At 35.4% G+C, this 22416-nt stretch overlaps 1 protein-coding gene across 1 annotated transcript in view; it reads left to right on the top strand.

The window, feature by feature from the left end:
• The first annotated feature begins 386 nt into the window (after nt 1-386).
• The window catches only part of slim (scruin like at the midline), a 45088-nt gene continuing 23058 nt past the window's right edge, over nt 387-22416 (top strand). Inside the window, exons 1-3 of the mRNA XM_089097366.1 lie at nt 387-536; nt 18513-18688; nt 21399-21650. Of these exons, the coding sequence (XP_088953492.1) occupies nt 407-536; nt 18513-18688; nt 21399-21650 (558 nt within the window). The 5' untranslated portion in view covers nt 387-406. The remainder of the gene's footprint in view (nt 537-18512; nt 18689-21398; nt 21651-22416) is intronic.

The following is a 22416-nucleotide window of genomic DNA, read 5'->3' as shown; positions in this document are numbered from 1 at the left end:
AAGCCAATTTAGTTTCCCTTGTTCAAAGGCTTCAAGCACTTCATAGTATAGTGTGGGGCCCTGTGGCCTCATAGAACCTTGCTTTGTATTTGATGCTGATTATTAATTCTGTATGTATGTTTGTTGTATGCTTCTTTTTTTTGGAATAATTCTACCTATTTATCTATATTTTTATGCTCTGTAAACCAACAAAATGCTTAAAACTTAGGAAATTGAACCTCCCCAATGTTTGGCCGTAGAACTAATATCTAAAATTAATTTGTTCAACCATAAATAACTTTTCTTCCTTTTTCTCACTGTGGCTCTTTCCAAATTTCAATATTTTAGATATGAAAAAGAGTTCTGACCTGTATTGAAATTTGGTAGTGAATAAACCTTTATTATAGAATATTACAAGTTGAATGTTATGGAGGATGTTCTGCTTTTAAGGCCTAGGAGGTCACAGAGAAGGAGGCAGCGTGCACAAGCTAAATATGTCTTTAGAATGCTGCATTTAGAGAAAATTCTTCCACAACGTGAAGAAACTCCATCTATTCGTAAGTAGCTACTCATTTTCTTTTATCAAGCATATCATCAACTTTGGTTTGTTCATGATAGATCTGCTGTACTAAATATTGGTTTCAAAGAAGCCAAAATTCGACAAAGAACTTGAATGATGCATCTAACATAACATAATCTATAACATATAATAGACAGTTACTTAAGAAAATAAATAACATCACTTAAACAGTATGTTATATACCAATTGTTAATCTGCTTTCTTTTTTTTGTCATTCCTACATTTCATTTTTCGTTTTTTATCTATTTATTTATTTATTTCTTTGAAAACTCGTCATACAAAAGCGACAAGACGGAGTAGTAAAATAAAACAAAATAATAAAGACAGCAATTAGACACTTTGCAAAATACAAGGCCAGCAAATGTACAAAAGAAAACAGAATAAAAAGAAAAAGACTTCTAAGTGAACGAGTATTAACAGAAACATTTACTATCTAATGTGGCCATTATCTTACCACTGCAAGATATGGCTCAAGTGGCATGACAAAATTAATCGTTAAAATTCACAATACTTATTAATATGGCAATACATGAATCAATTATACTATAACAAATAAACGCAAACGATTTTCGGGTCCAAGGTGGGAGCCAAAGGCGATAATGTTAGCCTAATATGTATAAGCCTTTATCAACAAAAATATATGCAAAAATTAAACTAAATTAATCGAACATATAAATAAAAGGTTCAAAATAAAACAACAAAAGTCAAAAAGCTCATATCTTAATAATATTCACTATGACGACTATTGATCACTGCAAATAGCAGGAAAATCAAACAAAATGAGGATAACTATGCTGGTAGGCTATATCAAAATAATGTAACACCAAGGAAACGGTTCCTTTTTGATTTGATAATAAAATCTAGCAAAACGAAATAGTCTATTTATTTAAAAAACTTATATTTGCCCCAGGTCAAAAGAACGCCAAAGCATGTTAACTCTTTCCAGGGTTTATTCTGTTTTGACCTTTATTTACTTGGTTCAAACTTGTTCTGGGCTGAATATACAGAATGTCATTGTTTACGTTATTTTGAAATCTTGATCTGTCTTTTAATTCAGTCATCATATGGGGGGATTAGTATTGCTAGCAATGAAGGGGAATATGGACCAAACACAATTTATAATACGCAACTAAAAGACAGGTCAAAACTTCGAATAATGTAAATCAAGTTGGAATATTGAAGTCACGTTATAATTTTAGTTTAGGTCTCCTTTGGTGCAAAGAAAAAAAATTGGTCTGTTCGCGTAGCAAAGTAAAGATGACCTTGTGAATCCTTACATAATTTTTTTTGCCTCGAGAAATATCCACCATTCCCACTTCACTGTGAATCTCAGTGACTGAGCTGAAATACTCAAACTAAGCCTTTATTGTATAGCCTGGGCTGAAATGTAGTTGGGACAAATATTATGCTGCAATAGAAAAACTGAAAAAAAATGATCTGTTCGCGTTGCAAAGTAAAGATGGCCTTGTGAATCCTCACATCATTTATTTTTTTGCTCGAGAAATATCATCCATTCCCAGTTCACTATGCATCTCAGTGACTGAGCTGAAACACTCAATCTAAGCCTTTATTTTCTTTCTCTTTTCTTCTCTTTAGGAAATACTCAGGTTGCAGGAGCTTTAAACAAGATGGGATGGAGAAAGAGGATTTGCCAGTGCATTTATTTCAAGTGGACTACTACTTTGATATGTTTGTAATAGTGTAGGAAATGCTGGTTAATTTTGTGTTTGGAAAATTAGAAGATTCTGCATTTTTTAAAGTCTTTGGGTAATGAAGAAGGGCCAATTTTGAGATCTTGTTCACTCAAGATTATTTAAAATTCATATTTTGATAGAATACCTTTGTTTTTCAATATTTAAATGGCTGAAAGACTGGGCGAAAAAGCTTTCATGAGAAAGAAAACGAGGACGATTTTTCTACAACCAGATTTATTTACAACCAGCACAGTGATATAATTAGAACAGTAATAAGAAGAACAAAGAAGAGAAAAATACATAATTAACAATGAAATCAGATTTGGTGAAGATGGGATAACATTTCGCGCCGTACAATAATTAACACCTGTGGAGTTCATAAAAAAACATAGGACAATAATAAATACATAATTAACCAAAAAAGTCAGGTTAAACGATAGTGAGAAGATAAATGGTTATAAGTCCTTATTTAAAATGATACTGTTATTGGAAACACACCCAAAAAGTGAAGTTAGGTTAATCCTAATGAAAAAGAACAAAACATGATGATATAATTATGCTTTAGAAACAAAATTATGGAAACCTACCATAACCTAAGCTAACCCCCACCCCCACTCCTAATGTGAAAATGTCTATCCCAAATTATACAAGTCCAACGCATTCTGTCTAAGTCAGGGGTGGATCCAGGATTTTTAGGTGGGGGGGTGTGCAAAACAGGTTGATCTGAGAAAAATTTTTTAGGGGGGAGGGGTGCAAAATAGGTTGATCCGATAAACTTGCGTTAGGAGCCATTTTAATTAACGCAAACTTGGGTTATTTAAGTTAATTACACTACTTTAGACTACCCTGGGGGGGACCTCGCCCCCCTGGATCCGCCACTGGTGTATGTCCAATGCATTGTATCATGCATCGCTTGTTTTTGTAGCTATGAAACCGGTTTTCTGAGATGTAACCTAAGCGTAATTCTTGAATGTGTTTATAATAGCTGACAAGTACCTTTAAAATTTCTGGTTGGATGCAATACCTTTGTTTTTTAATTACTAAATGTCTGAAAGACTTTTGACTGGGCAAAAAGGCTTTCTTGAGAAAAAAAATGAGAAGGATTTTTCTTTTCTTTTATTTTTAATTTAGAGAATATCTTCTCGTTTTATATCAAATGTCCTCAGTAAACCTTTGTTACTAAGCCAAAGATTAGAGAAAACAAATAAGTGAAGAAGCTAGGGTTCGTCTAAAAAAAAGAACCAACGCCATCTATCACTACCCGTAAATTCTGAACGATACTTAACAACCCAAATATACAATTTAGTGATAGGTCTGTTTCTTTTGTTACTTCCTTTTTATACTTTGCTGTGCCTGGGAACAAAGGTAAACAGTGTAACCGAGATGGTGCAATAGGTACGGCTCAGCTGTATTGTTAAAGGCTGCACCACTAATGATACTGATGGGTTTGTTCCTATGCGGTTTGTGTTAAGTACCAGAAATTTTTATCTATTAAACCTCCTATTTCTTCGGTACTAAGGATAAAAAACAAGTAACAAATCCTATTGGATAATCGAATGACCTTTTTTACAATCACCACAGTGCGGCTGTGATTATTAGAAGTACGACATACGCCATTTTTGTAACTGTCAAGGAGAGAAAAAAAAAACAGAAAAAAGTTTGTCGGCTGTTGTAGCTCTAAAGGATGAGACTAATGGAAATAAATGAAATATATTCTAAACCAATTTTTTATGCTCTTTTCACTGGTATAAAAGTTTAAATATTCCCAACGAATTCAAATTATTCTATTTTATGGTGTATATCTCCTTTTTCCTTTACGTGATTCCTATCCTGTTCTGTCAAATATATTTTGTGTGAATTCAAAATTAATCCATTTTTGGTTTTTTCTCCTTTTTCCTTAACAAAAAATAAGACAAATGCCATCAGACAAATGCTCAATAGGATAATCCTCTTTTGTAAAAACTGGTATATGTCTCTTTTTATGTTCATAACGGTGCAAGATAGGACAATTTTGACTGCACCATTCGATCCCTCGTGCTTAGTTTACTTAAGATACATACATTACTCATTTTCGACCAAAATGACATATGTCGCGCTTTGAATTATCATAGCCGAGTGATATAATTATATTAATAGTTATGGAGCAGTAATAAGGAGAAAACAAGAGACAAATACATAATTAATAATACAATCAGATTTGGCAAAGATTAAATAACATTTCACGCCGAACAATAATTAATAATTGCGAAGTAACACTGAGATAGGAAAAAAAAACACACTTGACGAAAAACTCGGATTAGACGATGGTGGGGAAATGCTCATGTGTCATCATTTTGTAAACAAAAAGCTACTAGAGTAGGTTCTAAAGTAAAATCGATTCTTAAAGCTGTATTTCGTGTCGGCCCCTCAGAAAATGTCAGTGTGGATGAACATTTCGTACGCTTTTATTTAGGGCACAGTCAAAAAATTTCTTTCTCTTGTCAGCAAAATTGTGTTTCAAGTAATTGCAAAATTAATGTTTACGCACTTGTAAATATTTACTCAGTTTTGGAAGTCCGTCTAGCTTAGCTTCTAATAGTTTTCGTTTCATTCAGACTTGACCTTTTTTTAGACAAAATATACGGGAGGAAAGTCAATATTGAACCAATATTTTTCGGTACTTGTTAATTAAACGAAACACATTCAAAAATTAGGCTTAGGTTAGATCTTAGAAAACCGGTTTCATAGCCACAAAGACAAGTGACGGGTGATAGAATGCATTGGACTTATAAAATTTGGGCTATATATTTGCATATTAGGGGATGGAGGGGGGGGGTTTAAGATTAGGTTAGGGGCGCTGTCCAAATACTTTACCCCCGCCCCTAAGGTGCAAATATATAGCCCAAATTATATTATTGTATAAACTAGAGGCTCTATGAAGGTGATATTTCATTGGGATTAACCTAAATTCACTTCTTGGGGGTGTTTTGTTTAATTAACAAGTACCATATTTTGTATTAGATAAGATTTATTGTTCGTTAAATGAAGGAATTGCCCCCCTCCTCCCGAAACAACGCCCCTGCCTCCAACCTCACTCTCAACTAAAATTGAGGTTCCCTTTTGCCAGTTTATCTGAGTCTATTGGCAAACTTTGAACATTTCAAGCTCATCCAGAAAATAAATTATTGTTCGTTAAATGAAGAAATTGCCCCCTTCTCCCGAAACAACGCCCCTGCCTCCAACCTCCCTCTCAACTAAAATTGAGGTTCCATTTTGCCAGTTTATCTGAGTCTATTGGCAAACTTTGAACATTTCAAGCTCATCCAGAAAATAAATTTTTTAGTCTATTTTGGTTAAAAACTGTTGAGGCCATATTTTGACTGTTGTCAGTTCTTGGGGGCGTTTTGTTTAATTAACAAGTACCACATTTTGTATAAGATAAGTTTTATTGTTCGTTAAATGAAGGAATTGCCCCCTTCTCCCGAAACAACGCCCCTGCCTCCAACCTCACTCTCAACTAAAATTGAGGTGCCCTTTTGCCAGGTTATCTGAGTCTATTGGCAAACTTTGAACATTTCAAGCTCATCCAGAAAATACATTTGTTAGTCTATTTTGGTGAAAAACTGTTGAGGCCATATTTTGACTGTTGTCAGTTCTTGGGGGCGTTTTGTTTAATTAACAAGTACCATATTTTGTATAAGATAAGATTTATTGTTCGTTAAATGAAGGAATTGCCCCCTTCTCCCGAAACAACGCCCCTGCCTCCAACCTCACTCTCAACTAAAATTGAGGTTCCCTTTTGCCAGTTTATCTGAGTCTATTGGCAAACTTTGAACATTTCAAGCTCATCCAGAAAATAAATTTTTTAGTCTATTTTGGTGAAAAACTGTTGAGGCCATATTTTGACTGTTGTCAGTTCTTGGGGGTGTTTTGTTTAATGAACAAGTACTATATTTTGTATAAGATAAGATTTATTGTTCGTTAAATGCAGGAATTGCCCCCTTCTCCCGAAACAACGCCCCTGCCTCCAACCTCACTCTCAACTAAAATTGAGGTTCCCTTTTGCCAGTTTATCTGAGTCTATTGGCAAACTTTGAACATTTCAATCTCATCCAGAAAATAAATTTTTTAGTCTATTTTGGTGAAAAACTGTTGAGGCCATATTTTGACTGTTGTCAGTTCTTGGGGGTGTTTTGTTTAATTAACAAGTACAAAATTTTGTATAAGATAAGATTTATTGTTCGTTAAATGAAGGAATTGCCCCCTTCTCACGAAACAACGCCCCTGCCTCCAACCTCACTCTCAACTAAAATTGAGGTTCCCTTTTGCCAGTTTATCTGAGTCTATTGGGAAACTTTGAACATTTCAAGCTCATCCAGAAAATAAATTTGTTAGTCTATTTTGGTGAAAAACTGTTGAGGCCATATTTTGACTGTTGTCAGTTCTTGGGGGTGTTTTGTTTAATTAACAAGTACCATATTTTGTATAAGATAAGATTTATTGTTCGTTAAATGCAGGAATTGCCCCCTTCTCCCGAAACAACGCCCCTGCCTCCAACCTCCCTCTCAACTAAAATTGAGGTTCCCTTTTGCCAGTTTATCTGAGTCTATTGGCAAACTTTGAACATTTCAAGCTCATCCAGAAAATAAATTTTTTAGTCTATTTTGGTGAAAAACTGTTGAGGCCATATTTTGACTGTTGTCAGTTCTTGGGGGTGTTTTGTTTAATTAACAAGTACCATATTTTGTATAAGATAAGATTTATTGTTCGTTAAATGCAGGAATTGCCCCCTTCTCCCGAAACAACGCCCCTGCCTCCAACCTCACTCTCAACTAAAATTGAGGTTCCCTTTTGCCAGTTTATCTGAGTCTATTGACAAACTTTGAACATTTCAAGCTCATCCAGAAAATAAATTTTTTAGTCTATTGTGGTGAAAAACTGTTGAGGCCATATTTTGACTGTTGTCAGTTCTTGGGGGTGTTTTGTTTAATTAATAATTACCATATTTTGTATAAGATAAGTTTTATTGTTCGTTAAATGAAGGAATTGCCCCCTTCTCCCGAAACAACGCCCCTGCCTCCAACCTCACTCTCAACTAAAATTGAGGTGCCCTTTTGCCAGTTTATCTGAGTCTATTGGCAAACTTTGAACATTTAAAGCTCATCCAGAAAATAAATTTGTTAGTCTATTTTGGTTAAAAACTGTTGAGGCCATATTTTGACTGTTGTCAGTTCTTGGGGGTGTTTTGTTTAATTAACAAGTACCATATTTTGTATAAGATAAGATTTATTGTTCGTTAAATGCAGGAATTGCCCCCTTCTCCAGAAACAACGCCCCTGCCTCCAACCTCACTCTCAACTAAAATTGAGGTTCCCTTTTGCCAGTTTATCTAAGTCTATTGGCAAACTTTGAACATTTCAAGCTCATCCAGAAAATAAATTTTTTAGTCTATTTTGGTTAAAAACTGTTGAGGCCATATTTTGACTGTTGTCAGTTCTTGGGGGCGTTTTGTTTAATTAACAAGTACCATATTTTGTATAAGATAAGATTTATTGTTCGTTAAATTCAGGAATTGCCCCCTTCTCCCGAAACAACGCTCCTGCCTCCAACCTCACTCTCAACTAAAATTGAGGTTCCCTTTTGCCAGTTTATCTGAGTCTATTGGCAAACTTTGAACATTTCAAGCTCATCCAGAAAATAAATTTTTTAGTCTATTTTGGTTAAAAACTGTTGAGGCCATATTTTGACTGTTGTCAGTTCTTGGGGGCGTTTTGTTTAATTAACAAGTACCACATTTTGTATAAGATAATTTTTATTGTTCGTTAAATTAAGGAATTGCCCCCTTCTCCCGAAACAACGCCCCAGCCTCCAACCTCACTCTCAACTAAAATTGAGGTGCCCTTTTGCCAGTTTATCTGAGTCTATTGGCAAACTTTGAACATTTCAAGCTCATCCAGAAAATAAATTTTTTAGTCTATTTTGGTGAAAAACTGTTGAGGCCATATTTTGACTGTTGTCAGTTCTTGGGGTTGTTTTGTTTAATGAACAAGTACTATATTTTGTATAAGATAAGATTTATTGTTCGTTAAATGCAGGAATTGCCCCCTTCTCCCGAAACAACGCCCCTGCCTCCAACCTCACTCTCAACTAAAATTGAGGTTCCCTTTTGCCAGTTTATCTAAGTCTATTGGCAAACTTTGAACATTTCAAGCTCATCCAGAAAATAAATTTTTTAGTCTATTTTGGTGAAAAACTGTTGAGGCCATATTTTGACTGTTGTCAGTTCTTGGGGGTTTTTGTTTAATTAACAAGTACCATATTTTGTATAAGATAAGATTTATTGTTCGTTAAATGAAGGAATTGCCCCCTTCTCCCGAAACAACGCCCCTGCCTCCAACCTCACTCTCAACTAAAATTGAGGTTCCCTTTTGCCAGTTTATCTGAGTCTATTGGCAAACTTTGAACATTTCAAGCTCATCCAGAAAATAAATTTTTTAGTCTATTTTGGTGAAAAACTGTTGAGGCCATATTTTGACTGTTGTCAGTTCTTGGGGGCGTTTTGTTTAATTAACAAGTACCATATTTTGTATAAGATAAGATTTATTGTTCGTTAAATGCAGGAATTGCCCCCTTCTCCCGAAACAACGCCCCTGCCTCCAACCTCACTCTCAACTAAAATTGAGGTTCCCTTTTGCCAGTTTATCTGAGTCTATTGACAAACTTTGAACATTTCAAGCTCATCCAGAAAATAAATTTTTTAGTCTATTTTGGTGAAAAACTGTTGAGGCCATATTTTGACTGTTGTCAGTTCTTGGGGGTGTTTTGTTTAATTAATAATTACCATATTTTGTATAAGATAAGATTTATTGTTCGTTAAATGCAGGAATTGCCCCCTTCTCCCGAAACAACGCCCCTGCCTCCAACCTCACTCTCAACTAAAATTGAGGTTCCCTTTTGCCAGTTTATCTGAGTCTATTGGCAAACTTTGAACATTTTAAGCTCATCCAGAAAATAAATTTTTTTGTCTATTTTGGTGAAAAACTGTTGAGGCCATATTTTGACTGTTGTCAGTTCTTGGGGGTGTTTTGTTTAATTAACAAGTACCATATTTTGTATAAGATAAGATTTACTGTTCGTTAAATGCAGGAATTGCCCCCTTCTCCCGAAACAACGCCCCTGCCTCCAACCTCACTCAACTAAAATTGAGGTTCCCTTTTGCCAGTTTATCTGAGTCTATTGGCAAACTTTGAACATTTTAAGCTCATCCAGAAAATAAATTTTTTAGTCTATTTTGGTGAAAAACTGTTGAGGCCATATTTTGACTGTTGTCAGTTCTTGGGGGTGTTTTGTTTAATGAACAAGTACTATATTTTGTATAAGATAAGATTTATTGTTCGTTAAATGCAGGAATTGCCCCCTTCTCCCGAAACAACGCCCCTGCCTCCAACCTCACTCTCAACTAAAATTGAGGTTCCCTTTTGCCAGTTTATCTGAGTCTATTGGCAAACTTTGAACATTTCAAGCTCATCCGGAAAATAAATTTTTTAGTCTATTTTGGTAAAAACTGTTGAGGCCATATTTTGACTGTTGTCAGTTCTTGGGGGTGTTTTGTTTAATGAACAAGTACCATATTTTGTATAAGATAAGATTTATTGTTCGTTAAATGCAGGAATTGCCCCCTTCTCCCGAAACAACGCCCCTGCCTCCAACCTTACTCTCAACTAAAATTGAGGTTCCCTTTTGCCAGTTTATCTGAGTCTATTCGCAAACTTTGAACATTTCAAGCTCATCCAGTAATTAAATTTTTTAGTCTATTTTGGTGAAAAACTGTTGAGGCCATATTTTGACTGTTGTCAGTTCTTGGGGGTGTTTTGTTTAATTAACAAGTACCATATTTTGTATAAGATAAGATTTATTGTTCGTTAAATGAAGGAATTGCCCCCTTCTCCCGAAACAACGCCCCTGCCTCCAACCTCACTCTCAACTACAATTGAGGTTCCCTTTTGCCAGTTTATCTGAGTCTATTGGGAAACTTTTAACATTTCAAGCTCATCCAGAAAATAAATTTTTTAGTCTATTTTGGTGAAAAACTGTTGAGGCTATATTTTGACTGTTGTCAGTTCTTGGGGGTGTTTTGTTTAATTAACAAGTACTATATTTTGTATAAGATAAGATTTATTGTTCGTTAAATGAAGGAATTGCCCCCTTCTCTCGAAACAACGCCCCTGCCTCCAACCTCACTCTCAACTAAAATTGAGGTTCCCTTTTGCCAGTTTATCTGAGTCTATTGGGAAACTTTGAACATTTCAAGCTCATCCAGAAAATAAATTTTTTAGGCTATTTTGGTGAAAAACTGTTGAGGCCATATTTTGACTGTTGTCAGTTCTTGGGGGTGTTTTGTTTAATTAACAAGTACCATATTTTGTTTAAGATAAGATTTATTGTTCGTTAAATGAAGGAATTGCCCCCTTCTCCCGAAACAACGCCCCTGCCTCCAACCTCACTCTCAACTAAAATTGAGGTTCCCTTTTGCCAGTTTATCTGAGTCTACTGGCAAACTTTGAACATTTCAAGCTCATCCAGAAAATAAATTTTTTAGTCTATTTTGGTAAAAACTGTTGAGGCCATATTTTGACTGTTGTCAGTTCTTGGGGGTGTTTTGTTTAATGAACAAGTACCATATTTTGTATAAGATAAGATTTATTGTTCGTTAAATGCAGGAATTGCCCCCTTCTCCCGAAACAACGCCCCTGCCTCCAACCTTACTCTCAACTAAAATTGAGGTGCCCTTTTGCCAGTTTATCTGAGTCTATTGGCAAACTTTGAACATTTCAAGCTCATCCAGTAATTAAATTTTTTAGTCTATTTTGGTGAAAAACTGTTGAGGCCATATTTTGGCTGTTGTCAGTTCTTGGGGGTGTTTTGTTTAATTAACAAGTACCATATTTTGTATAAGATAAGATTTATTGTTCGTTAAATGAAGGAATTGCCCCCTTCTCCCGAAACAACGCCCCTGCCTCCAACCTCACTCTCAACTAAAATTGAGGTTCCCTTTTGCCAGTTTATCTGAGTCTCTTGGGAAACTTTGAACATTTCAAGCTCATCCAGAAAATAAATTTTTTAGTCTATTTTGGTGAAAAACTGTTGAGGCTATATTTTGACTGTTGTCAGTTCTTGGGGGTGTTTTGTTTAATTAACAAGTACTATATTTTGTATAAGATAAGATTTATTGTTCGTTAAATGAAGGAATTGCCCCCTTCTCTCGAAACAACGCCCCTGCCTCCAACCTCACTCTCAACTAAAATTGAGGTTCCCTTTTGCCAGTTTATCTGAGTCTATTGGGAAACTTTGAACATTTCAAGCTCATCCAGAAAATAAATTTTTTAGGCTATTTTGGTGAAAAACTGTTGAGGCCATATTTTGACTGTTGTCAGTTCTTGGGGGTGTTTTGTTTAATTAACAAGTACCATATTTTGTCTAAGATAAGATTTATTGTTCGTTAAATGAAGGAATTGCCCCCTTCTCCCGAAACAACGCCCCTGCCTCCAACCTCACTCTCAACTAAAATTGAGGTTCCCTTTTGCCAGTTTATCTGAGTCTATTGGGAAACTTTGAACATTTCAAGCTCATCCAGAAAATAAATTTGTTAGTCTATTTTGGTTAAAAACTGTTGAGGCCATATTTTGACTGTTGTCAGTTCTTGGGGGCGTTTTGTTTAATTAACAAGTACCACATTTTGTATAAGATAAGTTTTATTGTTCGTTAAATGAAGGAATTGCCCCCTTCTCCCGAAACAACGCCCTGCCTCCAACCTCACTCTCAACTAAAATTGAGGTTCCCTTTTGCCAGTTTATCTGAGACTATTGGCAAACTTTGAACATTTCAAGCTCATCCAGAAAATAAATTTGTTAGTCTATTTTGGTGAAAAACTGTTGAGGCCATATTTTGACTGTTGTCAGTTCTTGGGGGTGTTTTGTTTAATTAACAAGTACCATATTTTGTATAAGATAAGATTTATTGTTCGTTAAATGAAGGAATTGCCCCCTTCTCCCGAAACTACGCCCCTGCCTCCAACCTCACTCTCAACTAAAATTGAGGTTCCCTTTTGCCAGTTTATCTGAGTCTATTGGCAAACTTTCAACATTTTAAGCTCATCCACAAAATAAATTTTTTAGTCTATTTTGGTGAAAAACTGTTGAGGCCATATTTTGGCTGTTGTCAGTTCTTGGGGGTGTTTTGTTTAATTAACAAGTACCATATTTTGTATAAGATAAGTTTTATTGTTCGTTAAATGAAGGAATGGCCCCCTTCTCCCGAAACAACGCCCCTGCCTCCAACCTCACTCTCAACTAAAATTGAGGTGCCCTTTTGCCAGTTTAGCTGAGTCTATTGGCAAACTTTGAACATTTCAAGCTCATCCAGAAAATAAATTTGTTAGTCTATTTTGGTGAAAAACTGTTGAGGCTATATTTTGACTGTTGTCAGTTCTTGGGGGTGTTTTGTTTAATTAACAAGTACTATATTTTGTATAAGATAAGATTTATTGTTCGTTAAATGAAGGAATTGCCCCCTTCTCTCGAAACAACGCCCCTGCCTCCAACCTCACTCTCAACTAAAATTGAGGTTCCCTTTTGCCAGTTTATCTGAGTCTATTGGGAAACTTTGAACATTTCAAGCTCATCCAGAAAATAAATTTTTTAGGCTATTTTGGTGAAAAACTGTTGAGGCCATATTTTGACTGTTGTCAGTTCTTGGGGGTGTTTTGTTTAATTAACAAGTACAATATTTTGTATAATATAAGATTTATTTTTCGTTAAATTAAGGAATTGCCCCCTTCTCCCGAAACAACGCCCCTGCCTCCAACCTCACTCTCAACTAAAATTGAGGTTCCCTTTTGCCAGTTTATCTGAGTCTATTGGCAAACTTTGAACATTTCAAGCTCATCCAGAAAATAAATTTGTTAGTCTATTTTGGTGAAAAACTGTTGAGGCCATATTTTGACTGTTGTCAGTTCTTGGGGGCGTTTTGTTTAATTAACAAGTACCACCTTTTGTATAAGATAAGTTTTATTGTTCGTTAAATGAAGGAATTGCCCCCTTCTCCCGAAACAACGCCCTGCCTCCAACCTCACTCTCAACTAAAATTGAGGTTCCCTTTTGCCAGTTTATCTGAGACTATTGGCAAACTTTGAACATTTCAAGCTCATCCAGAAAATAAATTTTTTAGTCTAATTTGGTTAAAAACTGTTGAGGCCATATTTTGACTTTTGTCAGTTCTTGGGGGCGTTTTGTTTAATTAACAAGTACCATATTTTGTATAAGATAAGATTTATTGTTCGTTAAATGAAGGAATTGCCCCCTTCTCCCGAAACTACGCCCCTGCCTCCAACCTCACTCTCAACTAAAATTGAGGTTCCCTTTTGCCAGTTTATCTGAGTCTATTGGCAAACTTTCAACATTTTAAGCTCATCCACAAAATAAATTTTTTAGTCTATTTTGGTGAAAAACTGTTGAGGCCATATTTTGACTGTTGTCAGTTCTTGGGGGTGTTTTGTTTAATTAACAAGTACCATATTTTGTATAAGATAAGTTTTATTTTTCGTTAAATGAAGGAATTGCCCCCTTCTCCCGAAACAACGCCCCTGCCTCCAACCTCACTCTCAACTAAAATTGAGGTTCCCTTTGGGCAGTTTATTTGAGTCTATTGGCAAACTTTGAACACTTTAAGCTCATCCAGAAAATAAATTTTTTAGTCTATTTTGGTGAAAAACTGTTGAGGCCATATTTTGACTGTTGTCAGTTCTTGGGGGTGTTTTGTTGAATCAGCAAGTACCCATTTGTCGTTGCTGGGACCCATTTCATGTCACTTGCAATTTTCTCATTTCACACCAGATATAATAAACTTTATGCCTTCGAGGCATAAATATACCATAAACTTAATTGAATTTTTAAGCTCATTTTAAGCTCATCCACAAAATAAATTTTTTAGTCTATTTTGGTGAAAAACTGTTGAGGCCATATTTTGACTGTTGTCAGTTCTTGGGGGCGTTTTGTTTAATTAACAAGTACAATATTTTGTTTAAGATAAGTTTTATTGTTCGTTAAATGAAGGAATTGCCCCCTTCTCCCGAAACAACGCCCCTGCCTCCAACCTCACTCTCAACTAAAATTGAGGTGCCCTTTTGCCAGTTTATCTGAGTCTATTGTGAAACTTTGAACATTTCAAGCTCATCCAGAAAATAAATTTGTTAGTCTATTTTGGTGAAAAACTGTTGAGGCCATATTTTGACTGTTGTCAGTTCTTGGGGGTGTTTTGTTTAATTAACAAGTACCATATTTTGTATAAGATAAGATTTATTGTTCGTTAAATGAAGGAATTGCCCCCTTCTCCCGAAACAACGCCCCTGCCTCCAACCTCACTCTCAACTAAAATTGAGGTTCCCTTTGGGCAGTTTATCTGAGTCTATTGGCAAACTTTGAACATTTTAAGCTCATCCAGAAAATAAATTTTTTAGTCTATTTTGGTGAAAAACTGTTGAGGCCATATTTTGACTGTTGTCAGTTCTTGGGGGTGTTTTGTTGAATCAGCAAGTACCCATTTGTCGTTGCTGGGACCCATTTCATGTCACTTGCAATTTTCTCATTTCACACCAGATATAATAAACTTTATGCCTTCGAGGCATAAATATACCATAAACTTAATTGAATTTTTGTTGGGGGGGGGGGTATCTGGTTTGGGACTCATCAAATAAAATATGAATCACATGAAAAAGTATAGACAATTGTCACCAAAATCGTAAAAGCAGACTTAAAAGGGGACCTAAGACGGTGGCTTTCAAAGACTTTCGCGACTGTGTGCGTTTCTACTCTGGGTTATTGAGACGCTCTTCAAATACTGATTTAGTCAAAAGTCAAATACTCAAATCAAAAGTCAAAAAGTCAAATACTGATCTTCGAATACTGAAACGGATGGTAATCTGATTTAGTAGTGTATGAAGTTCATAATTCTAACAAGGTAAATATTCAAAATCTGTATGGAAACTTTAATCTTATACCAGGCAAGTCACTTCTGGAAAATATAAGGGGGAGACTATTATTTTTATCTCGGTTGTTTTTTTTTAATAGCTCGCAATACTGCACCTCTAAAAAAGGAAGTACAGCTCAGTTTCTGGTTAGCTTTTATTCTACTCTCTTGTTTTGCTTTTCTGGTATATGTTGTTTTATGAAGTTTTGAATTCACTTTGACATTATTCCGTTTAATATAAGATTTAATATATCAAAATTTAACGTTTGAGGATCAGAAAAAAAGATAAATAATAAACAGAAAAAAATTAATATATTCGTAGCTTAGCTGTTGCTGGAAGTTAACACGTGACAAGATAAACACTTATTACTCGAGTCTCTCGAGTGGCTCTCCCTTTCTCTCCCCTTGCTCTTTACGCTAAAGTTTGACTTTTTGTCCTGATTCTTTAGGAAAAACTATTCAAATACAAGGGCACTAAGATTTGAATGAGAAGTGTATTTAAAGGGCCTTCAGGCTTTAGGGTAAAGAGTGAGAGTTGAGGAAGGGCAGTCTCCTCATATACAGAATAATTTATGTTCGTTTCGGGTTTTGATGTTGCTCTTTACTTTCAGTTAAAAAAACTTGTATATTTATTTAATTGGATAAGGGATGCTCGAACGTTCTAATTGACGTTTTTAACCCCTATCTCTTTATATAAAACAGTGATTTGGTTCCTAAGGTGTTCAACAGGGGAACTCAAAACCCTTGATGATGATGAACCCCTATCTCTTAACCCTAAAATCTACTTCTCTTTGGTTCCACCAATTTATCACCCTACGTTGATGCTTCGTTGATTGACATCGCATTTTCTACTTGCTTAAATTAGTTGATCAATAAAAGTGTTAAAAAATGTTAAAACCCTTATCTATTGCTTGTTTTATTCAGGAAGTTGGGTTTAGTTCATTTAGTAGCCCTTATGACGAAGGAAAACACCCTCGCTATCGCCTAGATTTTATGTATGCTTTGAGAAGACAAAACTTTTGTGTTGAAAAAAAGGATTTAATCAAACAATTTATGCTTATTCATTTAAACAAATTGCTGATCAAAGATTTGAGTTTGATAATCCTGGTTTAGAATATTTTACCGTTCCAGCACTGTCCAGTATTAAAACTTAAAGTACACAGGACATCAAAATAAAATAGTTTTGCCCCCTTGACTCATCCTCGGGCTGTTCATTCGTCAAAACCGCAATTTTCCAAGGTTTTTTCTTCGGTTTCATCAAAATTATGAAGTTTCAAACAGTCCGTGGTATGAACTGTAAGGAGCGACCCGGCTCTATAGTGACCGAAACTCTAAAAAGCGAAATTTTGATACCAATAGAGACATGGAAAGAATCATATTTTTATGCTGATTTCAAATATATAAGTTTCATCAAGTTTAATCTCACCCATCAAAAGTTACGTGCCTGAGAAAATTTGCCGTATTTTTGAAAAAAAGGGATAAACACCCCTTAAACGTCATAGAACTTTAATGAAAACCACAACATCAGATTCAGCGTATTGGAGAACCCTACTACTGAAGTTATAAGCTCCTATCTGCAAAAATGTGAAATCTTGTATTTTTTACCAGAAGAAAGATCACGGAAGCGTGTTTATTTGTTTGTTTTTGTTTTTTGGTTGTTTTTTTCCAGGCGTGATCATGTCTACCCAGTGGTCCTAGAATTTCGCGGGAGTGCTCACTCGAACGTAAATTAAAAGTTCGAGTGCCTTTTTTAAGTGACGGTAAAAATGGAGGGCAACTAGGGCCCCTCACACGCTCATTTTTTCCCAAAGTCACCCGATCAAAATTTTGAGATAGTAATTTTCTTCAACATGGTCGAAAAATACAATAACTATGTCTTTGAGGATGATTAATCCCCCATAGTCCCCGGGGGAAGGGCTGTAAGCTATAAACTTTGCCCAATGTTTACATATAGTATTGGTTATTGGGTAGTATACAGAAGTTTTCAGGGAGGGATTTTTTCTGGTAGTTGGGGGGGTCGGGGGTTACGTGGGAGGATCTTTCCATGGAGGAAGTTTTCCTGGGAGAAGGTACATTGCTATGAAGGGGATGCCAGGTTTCCCAGCATTATTAAAAAAAAAAGATTGGAAATTAAATACAAAAACCAATTTTTTCAACTGAAAGTAAGGGCGACATCAAAACTTAGAATAAACAGAAATTATTACGTATGGGATCGGGTTCGCCTCCTAGTCATTACCTCGCTCTTTACGCCAAAGTTTTTTTTTGTGCTTTCATCGGAGCTATTTATTCTAATTAACGGCCTTGTGATTAAGGGGTCATTCTTAAAGAATTGGAACAAAATTTGAGCTTTAGCGTAAAGAGCGAGGTATTGACTAGGGGGCGAACCTCCTATTATATATAGTAAAAATATACGAATATAGAAGTTCGTTACGTAAGTTAATTCCTTAGTTAAGTCTGATCAAAATTTCGAGAAAGCCATGTAGCCAAAAAAAAAGTAAAATCAATATGCAAATTTTGTTTTAATTATTCATGTACGGTGGGACAAAATCAAAGCTGCATTAATTCAAAAACGTTCAAAAATTAAAAAAAAAGATGTTTTATAATTGAAAGTAAGGAGTGACATTAAAACGAATAGAAATTATTCCGTATATGAAAGGGGCTGTCCCCTCTTCAACGCCTCGCTCTTTACGCTAAAGTTTGACTCTGTCTCACAACTTTATTTTTTAAAAAAATAAAAAAGTTTAGTGTAAAGAGCGAGGCGTTGAGGACGGGACAGCCCCTTTCATATATGGAATAATTTCTGTTCGTTTTAAGTTTTAGTGTCGCTCCTTACTTTCAGTTAAAAAAACTTGTTTTTTTTTATTGAATATAGGACAGTGTCAAATTTTAGTCAGTTTTGCCACATAGAATCATGAACATAAATCATAAATACTTATCAGTTAAATTCGACAAAGCTTTCTGCTGACGCTATCAAGCACCACATAACTGAATATGGAAATTTCAATAATCAAAAATTGAATTTTCGAAACTTTTCAAAAAAAACTTAAGTTTTTACAGTCCTTCAATTTGTCAGTTTTACGGTCCTTGGTACTTTTTTTGTCCTTGGTAATTTTTAAATTGCTAAAATTTTGAATTTGTTTAAAAGTTTAAAAATTTTAATTTTTCAATTTTTAAATTGCTTAAGGATAGCTTACACAGGTGTAAAGATCAGTTGTGTTTGTCTGTTTGAGTTCTTATTTATTGATTAACCATTTTAGGATTTTGGGAATCCAATGATAGGGCTGTAAGTCCACTACCAAGGAGTGGTCATCGTTTGGTTACAGATGGCACATCACTTTACCTACTGGGAGGATATAATCCCAATATTGAAGAAGAGGAACTGCTTAGAAATGGTGGTGTAGTTCTTGCAGCGTCGGCACCCCTCTTTTTAGAAGTATGTTATATTTCAATTCAACAGGTTATCCGAGTGCTCTGGATTTGGGAATTATGGCTCAGTTTTTTTAGCAAATTTTAATGATCCGAAATACACATTAGTAAATGAGTGGTAAATATGTACATAAACTAGGTGAGGTAATGGTCAGGTAATAATTTTAGTAAATCAGTCAAGCAATAAATTTTCCAAATAACTAATCATTCCTTTTTCTTCTCCTTATAGGTTTTGTGATACAAATCTATGAGAATTGAGAACAAAACTCTGGTTTTAATATTATCATGACGCATTCCCATCATTTTTTGTGAACAGGGGGAATAACTCTAATAAAATGACCAAGGTATAAATATAATTTATAATGAAATATTACTTATAAAACATAAACAACAACTTCCATTTTATAGTCGTTTTTGTGAATCGATACTGAAACACACAGGTTACCAAGGCCGTTTTTTTTTGTGTGTGTATGTGTGTGTTTGTGTGTTTACTGTCTCTTAAGAGCAAGTGATAACTATTTTCGGAATTTTTTCATCTCAAACAAATTAAAATGTTATATTATATTCTAAAGTATGTTGTATTTTAATTCGGTACTCTTCGTAAATACAGGACACATGAAAGAAAGACCGCATCGAAATCTCAGAGCCGGTATTCACAAACAGATTTCCGCGGCATTGTGAGATATTGCTCAGTCCGTGACAAAGATTTACACGTTAGTTTTTGGGGTTTAGGGGACTTAAAGGTAGCTAGGTTAGGTTAGATTACGTATTTAATATATCTTATGCTTTACTGCCATGCTTTATTTGTTATGGTGATTTCAAATATATAAGTTTCATAAAGTTTAGTCTTAACCCATCAAAAGTTACACGCCTGAGAAAATTTGCCTTATTTTCAAAAAAAGGGGTAAACACCCCCTAAAAGTCATAGAACCTTAATGAAAATCACACAATCACATTCAGCTTATTAGAGAACCCTACTGTAGGGGTTTCAAGCTCCTATCTGAAAAAATGTGGAATCTTGTGTTTTTTGCCACAAGAAAGATCACGGATGCGTGTTTATTTGTTTGTTTGTTTTTCTCCCATGGGTGATCGTATCGACCCAGTGGTCCTAGAATGTCGCGGCAGGGCTCATTCAACTCCCACATTAATTTTTTTCCCAAAGTCACCCGATCAAAATTTTGAGCTAGCCATTTTTTCAGCATGGTCTAAAAATATAATACCTATGTCTTTGAGGATGACTTAATCCCCCACAGTCCCCGGGGGAAGGGCTACAAGTTATGAACTTTGCCCAATATTTACATATAGTATTGGTTATTGGGAAGCATACAGACATTTTCAGGGGGGATTTTTTATGGTATTTGGGGTGGGGGGTGGAGGTTACGTGGGAGCATCTTTCCACGGAGGAAGTTTTCATGGGGGAAGGGACATTGCCGGATTTCCCAGCACTATTTTAAAAAAGATCAGAAATAAAATATAAAGAAAACAAGTTTTCAACTGAAAAACTTTTCAATATCAAAACTTAAAACGAATAGAAACTGTTACGTATATGATTGGGTTCGCCCCCTAGTCAATACCTCGCTCTTTACGCTAAAGTTTTTTTTAGTACTTTCATAAGAGCTATTTATTCTTATTAACGGCCTTTGTGATTAAGGGGTCATTCTTAAAGAATTGGAACAAAATTTGTACTTAGGAGTAAAGAGCACGGTATTGACTAGGGGGCGAACCCCCTAATATACGAAATAAAAATATACGAATAAAGAAGCTCGTTACGTAAAGTTAATTCGTAAGTTATGTATATTTATTACTAATAAAAACGTTCATAAATAAAATTAAACAACTTTCAAGAAAGCCATTTAGCCAAAAAAAGTAAAATGAATATGCAAATTTCGTTTTAATTATTCATGTACGGTGAGCCAAAATCAAAACCTGCATTAATTCGAAAACTTTCAGAAATTAAATAAAAAAACAAGTATTTTTTTTATCTGAAAGCAAGGATTTATATTAAAACTTAAAACGAACCAAAATTATTTCGCATATGAAAGGGGCTGTCCCCTCCTCAACCCCTCGCTCTTTACGCTAAAATTTGACTCTTTCTCACGACTCTATTTTTTAAACAATAAAAAAAAAACAGTAAATACCCTCCCTCCAAAAAAAACCTACCCCCGGGAAATAGCCCCCCCCTCTGGAAAATACCCCTAGTGGCTGGTTGGTTTGCAATAAATTTTTACTTATAAAAGAAGGACGAGAGCTCTCAATTTTTGAACGAATGAGCATTCTCCGAAGTTTCTACGACCATGAGGTGGAAGTGGGAATGAGGAAGGGACAGTCCCTTTCTATACGGAATAAATTCTGCTCATTTCGGGGTTTGAGGTTACTCTTTACTTTCATAATAACAGTGTAGACCAAAAATATTCCCAGAAATCAAGAGGGATTGAATATCAATTTCACGTTTTAGATGTGTATAAAAAAATGGCCTCTCCACCAGAAAAATAATAACGAATAGTAACGAATAAGATTTAATAAGAATAAAAAAGTAGTAACGAATAAGATTTTTTGACTTGATGCTGCCGAATCTGCCATTCCAATCGTTGATAGTATCTACATAGCTATCTCTTTTATCCCCTCGAATTCCTAGTTTAAAGTTCTCGCCCTAAAACGTAGATGATTTTTTGGTTAATTTTTAAATTTTCACTGAAAATTTGAAATGTCAATTTTAGGTTTGGAAGTTCAATATTGCAAGACGAGTATGGAAACGACTAAATTTTTCTGGCTTGATGCCACCTCAGCTAGCATCACATTCGGCGGTTATGTTGCCTGATAATGTGCACATAGTAATGTATGGTGGGACTGGTTTCCCCTTTGGTCAGAATTCCTCAAATGCATTGCACGTGTTTAACACAGAACGGGAAGAATGGGCAGAAGTTAATTGTAGCGATGATACAACAGCTCCGGATCACTTGTATGGCCAGGTAATTTCCATTGCTGTTCTTCAGCATTTTTCTCTTATCAACAATATAGTTAATACAGTTATAACCAAGTGATTCTTGTTTTCTTGCCCATTTTATGCCGAAAATGATTGGAGGGTAATGTTTTCTGCTTTCTTGCCGTTTTTGCTGTCTGCACCCCCCCCCTCCCCCCCCCACAACCATTACATATCACCCGCTAGACGAGGATTCCCAGAGTTTTCCAAGAGTATACTCTGGGAAGAGTTTTTGTACCTAAATAAATCAGAAGGCACCACCTGATTTTTCAAATTATTTACAATACCTTGAGAATGCCTAAAAGAACAGAGTTGAAACTTTTGGGGGTGTTTGGAGGGTTGGGGGTAAAATTGATTTTGAAGTTCGATTTGGGGGAGGTGACTTGAATGGCACTGCGTGTGTCCAGGTCATCAGTTTACTATATCTGCAATATTGTAATATTTTGGGAACTGCTTTACGAACGCAGTTGAAATTTTGAGGCAATATTAGAGTAAGGGAACGGTAAGAGGCAAGCAAAATTCAAACGTGGAGTAGAGGGAGTAGCGGCTAATCAATTATGCCAAAAATCCAGACAAAAGTAATGCTTTTGATCTATAAACTCCTAGGGTACCTAACATTTTGGTTAAGCAGCGACTTGAATCCAAAACTTTATATGCAGACTCGGTGTCACAGAAATGGCTTATGGTATTCAGTTGAAACTTTCAGAAAATGTTGAGAGGTGAGGAGGTAAGTGGATTATCAAAAATTATTATTC

Source organism: Artemia sp. Qi Xiang Cuo, chromosome 1 (genome assembly GCF_049724085.1).
Source record: "Artemia sp. Qi Xiang Cuo chromosome 1, ASM4972408v1, whole genome shotgun sequence".
Taxonomy (NCBI): Eukaryota; Metazoa; Arthropoda; class Branchiopoda; order Anostraca; family Artemiidae; genus Artemia; species Artemia sp. Qi Xiang Cuo.
Note: the sequence above shows the minus strand (reverse complement) of the source record. Positions and strands in the feature narration are given on the sequence as shown.